Source organism: Linepithema humile, chromosome 6, assembly GCF_040581485.1.
Source record: "Linepithema humile isolate Giens D197 chromosome 6, Lhum_UNIL_v1.0, whole genome shotgun sequence".
NCBI lineage: Eukaryota > Metazoa > Arthropoda > Insecta > Hymenoptera > Formicidae > Linepithema > Linepithema humile.
The window spans coordinates 19,332,644-19,346,302 of NC_090133.1; the positions used below are offsets into that span (position 1 = coordinate 19,332,644).

At 39.0% G+C, this 13,659-nt stretch overlaps 3 protein-coding genes across 4 annotated transcripts in view; 1 reads left to right on the forward strand and 2 right to left on the reverse strand.

Annotated features, from left to right (window-relative positions):
* The window catches only part of emp (epithelial membrane protein), a 30,551-nt gene extending 27,857 nt beyond the window's left edge, over positions 1-2,694 (forward strand). The window contains exons 6-7 of one of the 2 annotated variants that reach the window (XM_067358232.1): positions 736-1,014; positions 1,109-2,694. In XM_067358232.1, the coding sequence (XP_067214333.1) occupies positions 736-975 (240 nt within the window). In that variant the 3' untranslated portion in view covers positions 976-1,014; positions 1,109-2,694. The remainder of the gene's footprint in view (positions 1-735; positions 1,015-1,108) is intronic. The other variant, XM_012378200.2, reaches the window with a different exon arrangement.
* Positions 2,695-3,235: 541 nt separating this feature from the next.
* On the reverse strand, positions 3,236-7,836 carry LOC105678691 (scavenger receptor class B member 1). Its single transcript, XM_012378199.2, has 4 exons — positions 6,563-7,836; positions 5,955-6,229; positions 5,451-5,697; positions 3,236-4,953 (listed from the first exon to the last, which is right to left on the reverse strand). The coding sequence occupies exons 1-4, from the start codon at positions 7,244-7,246 to the stop codon at positions 4,612-4,614; spliced, it is 1,548 nt and encodes a 515-aa protein (XP_012233622.1). The 5' UTR covers positions 7,247-7,836; the 3' UTR covers positions 3,236-4,611.
* Positions 7,837-10,526: 2,690 nt separating this feature from the next.
* bor (ATPase family AAA domain containing bor) lies at positions 10,527-13,560 on the reverse strand. The gene is made up of 4 exons (XM_012378198.2): positions 13,126-13,560; positions 12,105-12,579; positions 11,009-12,032; positions 10,527-10,877 (listed from the first exon to the last, which is right to left on the reverse strand). Exons 1-4 carry the CDS (start codon positions 13,331-13,333, stop codon positions 10,749-10,751), a joined length of 1,836 nt encoding a protein of 611 aa, XP_012233621.1. The 5' UTR covers positions 13,334-13,560; the 3' UTR covers positions 10,527-10,748.
* Positions 13,561-13,659: the final 99 nt, after the last annotated feature.

Here is a 13,659-nt window from a genome sequence, read left to right on the forward strand (position 1 = left end):
TCGGCCGTTCGCGCGGATGGAACTCCGCAATGACGTTTGAATACCGCGCACGTAGAGCGCCGTATTGTCACGCGCGTTTCAGCCCATGATTCATATTAATGGAACTTGTCCCGGTCAACGTCGCTAATAAAGAGTTCGACGGCGTCCCCGCACGATGCAACGTCCTCTAAAAGAAATTTTTACCTCAAGTATTTGTTTTAGACTTGAAAGAAACGTATACGAAGACTGGTTTGATTGTTTTAAGAAATATTTGCCAGAACAAATATAAAATAAAAATCGATCCTTTTCTGCTTGTTTTTTCGATGCTCAAATAAACGGAACTTTTTTTGTTTACATTTCTACGCGCTTGGGAATTTTTTTATTAATGTATAACCTTTATTATAATATATTATAATTATACGTTATATATTCTTTGCGAGAAACTTTATTTTACTTCTGTCTATCTTAATTTTTATCGTCTTTCTTTCCCTCATTTTCTATAAAAGACCAGAATAATGATAGGGATAGTAATTTTTTCTTTGGAGACTAAAAAATTTTTAATTACAAATCTAGATGAAACTTTATTCAAAAGAGGCTTAGATCATAAGATTATTAAATAGAAAACAATCCAGAAAATAAATTGGGACAAGTCGACAAATTATTTAATGAAATTGGCGAACGAAAAAAGGGAACTTTTTTATACGCACGAAATCGTATTAAGTTTTTTTTGACTGATGACATTCTTTTTTCATTCAGTGCGTTGACGAGCTTCCTCCAGAGATGCGCTCCCTGATGAAGCTGGCGGTAGAAGTACCGCCAGTGGCACGCGCTGCGGTGTCCGGCGCCCTCGCCGCGATCGGCGCGATCGTCTTGCTGGGCGCGCTCATGTGTCTAGCACGCGCCGCCAAGCGCCAGGAGAAGCTCCACCTCAGCAATCCGCTGCCGGCGAACGCGAGCACCAAGACCGGTCAGCTGAATCCAGCCTTCAGCAAGTAGACGGATCAATCAGCGGATCGCGAATGTGGGAATCAACAGGTGCGTGAGTGCTCAGATTCTGCCCGCGGCGGATCACGCGTGTTCGCGTGAGTGTGTCGCGGGGACTTGTACGATAATCTTTCTTATCTTATAGGCGACGGGCATGTGCTTTACTTTGATTAGGATTCATACTCGGGTTCATACTCGATTCCGTTGAACTCGAGTTGCGCGAGAGAGCAGCGACGCGGCTCGGCTCGCGCGACGGGAATTTTTTATCGGCCGCACGTCACGCCGATATGTTAAATTATTTATATTATGTTACGCGTGTTTCCTGCCCGTTTTTCCAGGAGAATATTTTGAGAGACGCGAGTCGCGTGACTACAAATAAATTGCGAGTGTGACGACGTTTGTGGAGCGGGTGTTTCAGTATTACGTTGCTCTACCGCGCGAGACGAATCGATAGATCTTTTGCGAAAAAGTAATTTCTGAAACTTCGTCTTGAGAAAAATATTTTGGAAAGAAAACCTTTGGCGAATTTGGAATCGAGATCTTCTTAGCGAAACTGTTATCGCAATTTCTTTCGGTCGTTAATATAGAATTTCTTGACGAATAAACTTGATATGAGATTTTTGTTGAATTTATCTAACATTAATGAGAAAAATTGTTTTATCATTCACTTACAAGTTTAATTTACGCGACCTCGTTTATTTTAATGATTGCTTTAATGTTGTTAAAGAAAATGCAAATGACTTTTTTCTATAATGTTTTTCTTAGTAAAAGATATGGAAAGCTAGAGTTAAATCATCCTTCGTAAGAGATCTGATTGATATTCACAATGACATTTATGATCGTGTTGTGCTGTTTTTACTATCAGAATTATTAATATTAACGAGTTGCTTCTTATTCCATGATCAAAGCGTCCTCAAGATTTTACATTGCTGTTTAATCGTGCGAGACAATGCGGACAATTATCGCTGCGAATACTGACGTAAGGATTGAAGATAAAATTGATATTCCGTCCATGATGTGTCCCGAGGCCAAGCATCGTTCGCGATTTTAATCCGAATTGTGCGAGTGCGTTTGCGACGAGAGGGATTTCTGTAATAGAGTGACGCACATACCGTAAATACAGCAGAAATTTTTTTTTCTGTGTACATAGAACTTGGCCGTCGTTATCGTGTATCGATTGTAATTATTAAGAATGTATTATTTCTCGTTATTCGTTTGTACATGTATTATTATTTTAAATAATATTATTAGGTGTATGTTATAATTAGATCTAATAGATAAATTACTTTTGTACGATAGAAATCAAAAGATGCTAAACGAATTGTGTAGGCGCGCGCGCGCACGAGTCGTATCAGCGGTGTCAGCGTAATCATGATATAATTTTATGTAACTTTAATCTTTCAATATTGTATTTTACTAATTAATATTCAATTGCGCGCGTACATAAATTTTATAAAAAATCGAATCGCAAGGAATCGATTTTGATTTAAATTCCAGATGTGAAAAAAGAAAGAAGAAATCTTCAATTTTTACTTACTACTTTATTTTTATGTATTATTTTTTTTTCTTTGTAGGAAAAGAAATCCATGTCGAATATTCAAAATCGAGGAATTGAAAATCGAATTTTCTTTTATTTGTTTATTTTTATGGAGAAGGACGCGGGGTTTAAAAAGCAAACGGTGAATAAAGAAAATAAGGAAAATATACGATAGAATTAATTTGGTGATGAAATGTCGATTTGATGTTTATGATTATTCCACTCACGATTCCATTCCCATATCACTCGCGCGATATTGCCGCGTTGCGAAACACATGTTATTACACGCAATATTATCATGCGTTATCACATGATATGTGTATATTGCTCATTTTTCGAAAAAAAACTCGTTTTTGCATTGATATACAAAGTAGTTTTTCCGGCGCTTAAGAAGTTAAAAAAATTAAAGTTTTTATTTCTTCAAATATGTCGTTACGCTTTTAAACACTTATCGGCACATTAATGAGCGATGACGATTTGCTTGATAGTATAATCGGGGAAAAAAAATAAATTACGAAATGTAGCATGAGTAATAATCGAAGCATTGGGGAAAGATAAGTCAGAATTTTGATATAAAGATAGCTGTGTGGAAATAAAAATCTATTATTATATATTATATTAAAGCAAAATATTTCTATTACATTAAAATAAAAAATAACACGGGATATTTATACACATTCTTTATATCAAGTTCTCAACTTTTGAGTGATGGAAAATAGATATCAAGAATTCATCTCTTATGTCATTCAATTTTTATTAGAAAACAAAATTATGTTACAACGATCGATTAATTATTACGATCTCGCGAGCTTTTCGTGTCGCGAGCTCAATAACAAACTACTAGAATCTACGTTACTTAGAATCTACGTTACTTAGAATCTACATTAAAGCACCCTACGAATCGAATTTCGCCACCGTAAAATAACGGGCTCAATCGTTAATTGAACGGTCGTATGTAATACGTACTGCGACGTGCCACCGTTTAATTAAGTACGGTCGTCATTTACCATCGGTAACACGATAAACATATGTGACATACCTATATTCACCGGACAAAACATGATATTGCGGACGGTAACGCGATGAATGCAATGCCGCGATCGACACGGCAACGGATCGTGACCCGCAATTGCACTTTATTTCAATGCACGAAAAAATCTCACAGCTCAATCACATAACCGCGTTGCGAGATATATATTTTTTTTTTTTGTTCACGATGAAACGCAGTACATCGACATATTTGTAGGAACTACAATTGTACAAATGATTTATACAATCGATTGCAAATCGATTGTACCTTATGCAATATTGAATAATTCTATAATAAGTCGTACGAACAAAGAGGATCTTTTGCATGTTAGATATCGATGAAATAGCTGTCGAAATTTTCGTCAAAGTATTCTCAAAGACAATTAATTAGATTCAATTTAGTTTGCATATTAATAAAGCAGATATTTTTAGGTCGAAAGTATTTGTTTTCGTAATTTTTTACGAAGTCCGAAACTAGTAATTTTTTAAATTATTTATTATTGCGTCTTTAGTTTATCTATTTTTTGTAAGTTGTAAATTTACAAGCAGGTATTAATATTCTTATGCATTATTTTTCAGAACGTTTTCTTTGAAAAGCAAAAGCATCCCGCTTCATTCATGAGACTTCTAGTTTGCTCTTTGGCAAACATTTTGTCAAAGCGATACGTCGTCAACAAAATACTTGATAGGTGCGCGAATAATATTTGCGAGGCTTTTGTACAAGATTTGTCAATCGTCATTGTTGAAATTATTCTTTTGTGTAAGTATTCTGCGTAAGTATCGCAATGACAGCACCTCGCTCTCTCTTGGCATAGTTTGCAGCTTTATATCATTCTAAATTCACTTCCGCGTGCAACTCGGCGGAAAACTGCGGTTACTATACTCATGTTTTCTACTGCGGTCAAACAGCACGAGAGTCCAAAGGCATCCAAGAAGAAAATTTAAAAGGCATTTAAAAATTAGGACAAGCGTTTAAAATTCTTTAAACATTCGTGGTGTTTCGAAATTTTTTCCTTAGACGTCTTAGTCTCCGTTTGTTCAACTCCTTTTTTTTTCTCTAGATCGACTTCCATCGATCAGGATTACGCGAGTAGAGTGTTCTGAACGGACAAGCTCTTTCGGAGAACGTCCGTATCCTGTTCCATGCGATATTTCCAAAAACAGGCGACCAGCGCGCTCAAGGAGAGTATCATAATGATCAGAGTGCACCATTGCAAGACGTTCTCTACGGTGTTTGCAGTGAAATGCGCAGCGTGGATTACGTCTATCACCGATTCCGGCAGGTCGTCCACTCCAGTCTCGATCCAGATGAGCGGCAGGATCATGCCATCCTTCAGATTCCCGAGGACCGGCACGATACGCGCTTGGCGTATCTCAATATTCATCTGCAATCTCGACCAACCGGAGATGGGCATCGCGAGTCGCTAAAATTAATTAATTAAACATTTGTAATAATGATTCAAAAAGTTAAAAATCTATTGCAATAATATAAGAGTAAAAAGTTTAATTCTGACGATAGTTTTCCGAACGTAACTTTTTAAAATCAGTTATGACTAGGGCGCGGATGTTCGTGCACGATCCCGTGTCGCGCGCAGAGAACCGCTGCGTGCGAGTGAGTCGAGTATTCGCTAAGGTAGCATTTCTCGAGAAGACCCGATTATACACATTATACACGATAGATATATTGAATTCAGATGAATTGACAATCGGGTTTTCTCGAGAAATGCTACCTCAGCGAGTACTCGACTCACTCGCACGCAGCGGTTCTCTGCGCGCGACACGGAATCGTGCACGAACATCCACGCCTTAGTTATAACATTATGAACGTAAGTTTTTTTAATCATACTTAAAAGTCAAAGATTTTAATTCAAATATTTGATACTTTTTTCAATAATTAGATAAGAATCAATGTCGGACATACCGGATGTAGGTCTAAGAAGCTCTCGTGATCTTCCTGCCGAGGATTCAAACCGTCTACTAGTTTCAATAAGGACTTGTCACCGCCATAAAAATGCGGAAACGATGTGAGCAATGGTGCGTTGTCGCTGCACGCGGAAATGTTGAAGAGTCCTGCGGGCGGGCAGATTCTTGAATTATCTTGTTCCCGCGGACAAAAGCAGTCGTTCTGCGCTGTCGAACAGTTGAACGTGTCCGGCTTGATTTTATATCTGAGACAAAAGAGCATTTATAGAGGTAATACTTGATTAATTTATCACGATTTTAATGAGTATAATTTGATGATAAACTTATTCCACACTTTTATCAGATTTATCATTTAATTTATTATTACTAAGAATAATATTCTAAAAATAATTACTTACGAAGCATTCATGCACTTTTTAATGTATTATAATTCTTCTAATATTTCCAATATTTATTTATTATAATTAATTAGTTTATATTATTAACAAAAATCTCTCATTACCTTAGAGAAGGCATGTCGAAGACTGTCACTTGTTCAGCAAAGTCGAACGGCAGCTTCCTGCAAATCTCTTTGGAGTACACGTAGATGGTCTCGCTTGTATTTTTTACTACATAGGGTGGGAACATGTTGCCATTGGTGCCTCCGATTTTGTCGCAGCGTTCGTCGCCCCAAATTTCTCGATTATCCTTCCCATTTATTTTTTCGATTATGCCGAGTTTGTCGAAATCTTGCGATCCCGTATTCACAGTGATGCGATTTTTATCGATACCTTTTTTCTATAGTTAAAACATAAATTTACATTAATCGCTAATTCTAGAGAACAGCAGCATCTTGATTCAGGTAATAATTGCATTTTTGTAAATTAATACTTTGATAAAATCACTGAATAATTTTGCATTAAATAGTGTAAGTAAATTTAATCAAATAGTGAATGTTTAATTAAATTCTTTCGTAGACTTCTTCGTTTCTCAAATTAAAAAGGTAATGTAATTACACAAAATTTATGCCTTCCTTATAGCGAATATTTAGTGTAAAATTGTTTTTTTTTTTAATTTAAGGCAAAAGTTTTTTTATTTATCATCAAAATTTCGTCGCGATCAATTACTTACTATAGCCAGCAGGCCGAACTTGTCGAACGGTATGTCCCGCTGCAACATCATGAATGGCTTGGCTATGTCAAAGAGCTTGGTGTCGTATCCCCAGAGGAAGCCGCCGACCGTCTCGTTGATGAACGGCCGCTCGTGCAGGGACTGCAGCGTTGTTCTGATGACCCATCGCATCGGGAAGCTGAGATCGCGTGCGAACGCGGTAGCAAACAGCAGCGGCACGTTCGGCACGACGACGACGTCGTCTTCCGGGCTTCCACTCAGCCACTCGTACGACCTCTTGTCCTGGTAGGTCACTGTGTCGTCCTCGTTCATCGCCACGTTCACACGATTCAGCTTCTCGGCGTAGATGTACGGACCAAGTTCCTGGACACGCAACTTTTCGTCGACACCCGACTCGAACTTATCCACGTTTGTGTAATTAAAGACGTGGATTTTGTACATTAACGAGAAGGGTGGCTGCAGCCACCACTTGAAGCTATTGGTGCCGTTGCGCAACTCCATCTGTGACAGCAGGTAGTTGTTGTACACATTGGTGCACCAGATGATGTAGAAGCCGGTGAAGCTTGTCAAGAACACGATGCAGAAGAGCCACGCCGGCCAGCTGCGGAAAGGGTTGCGCCGGGTGCAGCGATTAATCGCCTTCTTTTCCATGTCGAGCGCCGCGTCGGTCACCGAGATCGTCATGTCTGATTCCAATAATCGATACGAATTACCGCGATCTTACAGAGAAAATCGGCTCGAAATCAAATCGTGAAGTCGATTCAATTCAAGTTTCTGAAGAAATTCTGCAAATTCGCAGATTGCCTTGCCTGAGATCGATTTGCGCGAATTATTGGCAGAGTGTCCTCCGCGCGTATCGAATATATACGTGCGCGAACTGTCCGCGTGACTGTAAATGAGAAAGAGATAGACTGGACTGTTCAATGAATTTTTAATGACTGGGAATTTCGACAAAGTTGCAGGAATACGAATAGATAAGTCGAACGGAAAAAGTAATCACACTCGCCGTCTGACGACGTTTTCGACTGACGACTGACGCTTAAGGCAGGCGAGCGACGTACAAAATTCTCCCAGCCTTTTTAAAATTTTATGATAACCTTGATGTATTGACCCATGATTGCTCCATGATATACAGTTCGGTGGAGAGTTCAGAAGCGATCTCGCGTACACTCGCGTTATCGCTTCCCTCGCTCTTCTCCGAATTCTTCTCATGTGGTCTTGGCGGGGCAGAGGGATGCCTATCGGAGGGATTCCTATTCGACACTTATATTCGAGTAAGTAGAATCGAAGCAAAAAACTTATCTTCGAGAATTTTTGTAAGATCAACACGTTTTTGCAGATGTTTGTGTCGTCTGCGCCGCTGTTATCGGAAAAAAACGTCGCACGAATTGACACTTTATTTCGGATCAACTTTTCGACGGCACAGTATTTCGAGAGACTGAAGAGAGACAGAGTCTGAAGAGGCCAGAGTGAAAAATAAGCATTGGAAGGCACTGTCAAGGTTGTCGTGGCCATTTCTCCCAATTGCCGCGTGCGATAAGCGGATCGAGGGGTTTGTTGTCGCACCCACGCGTGTGTCGACGTGCGGGTGATCGGAGGCTGCGACCGGCTCGAAGGAAGGGAGATCATACGACACATTTTATCATTGCCAGACGAGAAAAAAACATGATTTCAGATATCTTTCCATTCCGGAGGGAGTTGAAGGCGTGGTGTATTCAAAAGAGTGAACATAGATTGAAAATCTCTTTCGAAACGTAATAAGCAAATTATCAACAATAAATAATAAATAATTTTATTCTTGACTAAACGTTCCAGTAGTTAATCGATCGTTTTAATTGTTAAAAGCCTCCTTGAACAGTTTTTAAAGTAATATTTTTTCTGTTTTCAATTATACACTACAGGTAGTGATTACATTACAAGGAAAAACGAATGGGTGTGATTAATAATTGTATAACTTGATGTGTTAATTGCATAGATATGCAATTGTTGTTCTAGTTTTACATAAATAAGAAGGTTCTTGTCGTTGGAATCATGCACTAGGTGCGTAAAAGGAATAATATCGAAGAGGAATTTTACTATATTTCCAACGTAGATTTTATTATAGATTCAAGAGGAAAATATTGTTGTTTATCAGCGATCAGTTGATCAGTGATAACAGTGAAAAAATTATAGATTACCAATATGTTGTGAAGTTGTACGTAAGTATTGAATAAAACTCATATTAAGATGACGTTTTTCACATAAATCACAATGCAAAATCTTGATGACTTGAATATCATAAAATAATTTCTAGGAAATCCTTGTTTATAACTTTCTTAGTTATCACCGATAAACTAGCTGCTTGATCAGCAAAAAAATATCGCAAAACATAAACTGTCAAGAAAAAAAAAACTGAGAATCATCCGTTAACGTCATATTTAATAAGTATATATGTAAGTATACGTAAAAATAGGCATTTCCGAAAAGATAATATATTCTCATGTTATCGTTTCGTTCGATTTTTTTAAATATACAATTTTGCAGTACTAAAAAATTAGGCGTATTGCAATCTGCTTATTAAAATTTCGAAAATCGAATTAATTTTGAATACCTACATTGAACTATTTTATAAATTTTAATATTTCTTCATAAAAGCTTTTTAATTTTGATAATATTAAGCTTTGTAATATTTTGAAAACAAGAAATGTAAATGTGTTCAAGCAATTCACACCTTTTCTTAAATCATGAATGCCCCAGTTTTCTTCTCTGCTGCCCTGAAAAGAGCACACACAAGAAGATCATCCCAAGTAGCAAATAATCGTCATCTTTTTGTCATCATAATTCATTATTATAATAAATTATTACGACGACAAAAAGATATTAAGTGACAATCATTTGCCACTTGAAATACTTTCTTGTAATAGCGCTATTCACTTGTCGGCAGACAAGCATGATGCTATTTGTGTTTCATTTTGTCGACGTGTACTAATTGCTTAGCGCATCTATCAGATAATTTTGCCGTGAATTTTATTCTTGTGTTATGACTGAGAGGTGGCCTCTTCACCCGCTTCAACCTTTTATTCATACGCTGTCCTTAACGGCGCGCCGCGCGTCGCGCAATGATAAGCGAGCCGCTTTGATCCGGTCGCGTGCATAATTATGCAAGAGTGGCCCTAGCAATGTCTGTTTAAAAAAAAACCGATATCAGCGAATGCGTGCATATAATAAAATGGCGAAAAGGGAAAAAAAAAACAAAATCGCTTCACCATATGTTTAACAATTTCACGGTTTGTCAAATTAATCGAGTGTTATAACGTTCTCATTCGTGACTAGATAAGTGCCTTGCTGATAATAAACTCGTCGCAAGAATGTACGACAGACCAGATAAATCTCGATTTTTAGTGATACTCCGTCTTTTTCTGCAAACTCGGTCAAATATTCTCGTAACTTCTTGAAATAGAAAAACGAAAATAAAAGTGAAAAATTCGTATGACACTTTGCGATTCTTTCTGCAAGCTCGTCAAGTCTCCGCGATATCTTACACTAGTGCGAAAATAATCGTTCGCGACATCAATTGCAATAATCTCTTGCAACATTTCCTGTATTTCGTCTCTCGCATCATGTTTTTCTGGAAAAGAACGGTCGGAGATAACCGATAACTCTGGAAAATAAATCGGAATAAAATTCCTCTTCATGCGTGAAATATTTGTCACGTTTTCTTAAAGTTTAAGTAATCTAAATTATTGCAAAAATCTGAATAGAAATTAAGTAAATTTCAAATTATTTTTTACGAGCTCAAAGCAGCCAGCTCGATACAGTCATTGTTATGACGGCCGAAACTTTGATATTTTCACCCCTTTTTTTTCACAGTAAACACATATAATTAACAACTCTTCGTCGCTTTAAAAAAAAAAATATCCATGTAATTTATAATGACTGATCGCTTTCGTGATGTCACGAGGACAAGAAGTAAAAGACAACGAAATACAATTGAAGAATTAAGATTTAATAGTCCTATATAAATGTACATTTGTAACAAGTGACTCTGCGACCGTCGAGCACCACGAGTTTGTTGGATTACGATAAATACAAAGATCGTCAGAATAATTCTTTTCCAGCGGCATTTGTACTCTGTCTCTCTATTTAGTAGTTTCGTCTTTAGCCCGACGTTTTAAAACCCATCAATCATATCCTTATCACCAATTATCTACGCTGGAGCTATCGTGCTTCCTGAACACTGCTCTATAGCCGGAGTTTTCGAGCTGACGACTGCGTCGTCCTTCGTGGCGTATATCGACTTTGATTCCGCCTTCTCTTGTTCACTTTGCCATTGTACCTATAAACAACGCAATAAATTTTACATGTTTATATAAAATAAAATTATATATATAGAAATTTATAAACTATTACTACAAAATTATAGAAATTTAAATGTCTAAATGTTATTTTGGAAAAATATTAAAGCACCTTTTGTTTGTGCTGCTTGATGGCTTCGAGACATCTTTCCATGATCATCTTTTCCGTCAACACGCCGTCCTCCGAGGCGTAAGCCGCCGCTTGCCACGTGACACCGAGTTTCGCCAATTCTCTGCCGGACATTCCCTCCGTTAGATCGGCCATCTTGCTACACAGCGAGCTGTAGTCGAATTGCGCGACCTTCAGTCTCTTGTTACCCTCGATCGCCGGTTGGAGAATAAACTTGTCGAAGTACAGTCGAACTAGACGCTCGCGCTCCTCACGGCCTGGAAGACAGAACTCCACCATCTCGTCCAGTCGGTCGTTCACCGCCCAATCAAACTGCTCGGGTGTGTTGGACGCCAGGACGAGCATGAATTTGCTGTTTTGCTCGCCAGTGCGGTACAGAAACGCGTTCAGCATTGCTCGGAGATCCTCGGAGATGTGCTCGCTCGAACGCTTCCTCAAAAACGCGTCCGCCTCGTCGATGAACAGCAGCAGTCCTTTCCGCGATGTATGCGCCCAGTCGAACACCTTGTGAACAGCGGTCACACCATCTCTGCCCAGCGGCGCCAGGTCGCCGCCCGTGACGATCGCGTAGTCCATGCCGGAATGCTCCGCCAGCTTCTTGGCGAACATGGTTTTGCCGGTACCCGGCGGACCGTGCATCAGTATATTTCTGTACATGCCGCGATTGCGCTTCGTGTTTTTCGTAGCTATCGCGATGTCGCGCAGCCTCTCCTCGAGCTTCGGTGCCAGTACCACGCCCGATAGCGCGTCCGTCTGCTTGGTCTTTAATTGTTTCACCGCTTGAACCGGATGCCGGACAGTGTCGAAGAACGAGAATCTCGAGGTCTCCCGCACCAACGATGGCTTCCCTAAGCGGGACTCGATGTAGCGCGCTGCCACGCTGGTCGAGCCCTTGGCAGTGTATATTCCGAAGGCAACGAGCGACAGACCACCCGCCGCCGCGAGGATCTTATCCCAGTCCTCCAGCAGAGCCTTGGCTCCCTTGCCTAATACTGAACCAGCGGTTCTGGAACATAGTAATGAATAAAATTAAACTTACGATTATTACAAAAAGCACAATAGCTTGTCGATTGCTTACTGTATAGACTCTAAAACGGTAATCCTCTTTTCCATGGCTTTTAATCTAATTTGTTCTAGATTGAGATCTTGGTTTTCTCTGTCAATCTTCGCTTTGGCTTTCAATTCCGCCTCCAATTTCCTCATTTCATTCTTGTGCCTAAGATCCATCTCATGCTCTATTGTAGCTTTTCTCATGGCTTCTTGCTTGGCTATTGACTCCTCTTGTCTTCTCAGATTCTCGTCGTTCATCTTTTGTTGCTGCATCAATTGATCCTCATAACGTTTTCTAGCTAATTGATCTTGATATTGTGCCCTCATTTGATGCTGTTTGGTTTCTTCCTGAATGGTTTTCCTTCTCTCATCACCTTCCACCCGTTTTTGCTCTGCTTTAAGCTGTTCAATGCTAGCTTCATATTTTTTCATTTCAGTTTGCAGTTCCACTTGCTTTGTGGTTTCCTGCAGTTTGGACAGGTCCAAAGCTTCTTTTGCATGCCCTACATTAAATACATATTTATTAATTCAGGAATGTTAAAAAATCATGTTAAAAATGCCAAAATTTTTGATATTCTTAGCAATAAGCAAACATAATATAAATCAATTTATAATATAATCCATTATAAAATTCTGAAATTAGTATGTTTTATTTAAAAAAATTAAATATTTTGTCATGTTTTTACAGAATTGGAGCAAAAGCGCAATATTAATTCAATTTATTACAATGATATTCATGCATATTTAAGAAAAGCGTTTAAATTTTGTTTAAAAAGAAAATCTCAAACAATGTTACAAATAATAAACATTTGACAGACGAATATAGTAACATTGTCATCGACTTGTCAGCATCATTTACGAAGACCAACGTCTTCGGCATTCCCGAGAAATCTATATTCGCCGGATCAATCGATGAATTCTTCGCGTAAAGTTGCGTCATCACACACGCGGTGTTCTCTCGCATGCGCGTGTCCTAACCTCAAAACATACGTTTACGTAATTGTGCGTGCGGTTTCTCGTGGAAAGTGAGTGAAAAAATGGCATCGTACTGGATCGTTCGAGGTCCTTGGCGGCCGCGGCAGCTCGTTCTAGTGCGCCTGAATCGAATCTGTATGCATCCATTTGGGATCTGATGATTTTCGGCGGAGACTCATCGCCACCACCGCCGTCACCGCTACCACCCGCCGCCGGCGGTTGTATAAATTGTGAAAAGTCTTGTGGTGGCTGCGAATTGCGGTAACCAAATAACCACGACATTGCTTTTTACGATTTGGACAATGCCTTCGGAAAAAATTTACACTCGTACACTTCACGCGGTCTTTCTCACGCGAGTCTTAGAACTTGTCACGTGTGATCAGAAATCGTACTCGCCATTGCGGCGAATCCGTGATGTGGTGGGGCACGGCCTATGATTAATTAAATGCAGATGACTAAGTGCAACTATGAATTGGTCTGCATTCATGCATGCACTTTTGAAATAAATGTACCTAGCAATTCTTTCGTCTTTTAGTGTTTTCGACTAAATGGATTTTGATCAACCTAAAGTTGATTAATGACGTCATTGTATTGTCTCCGCCAATAAA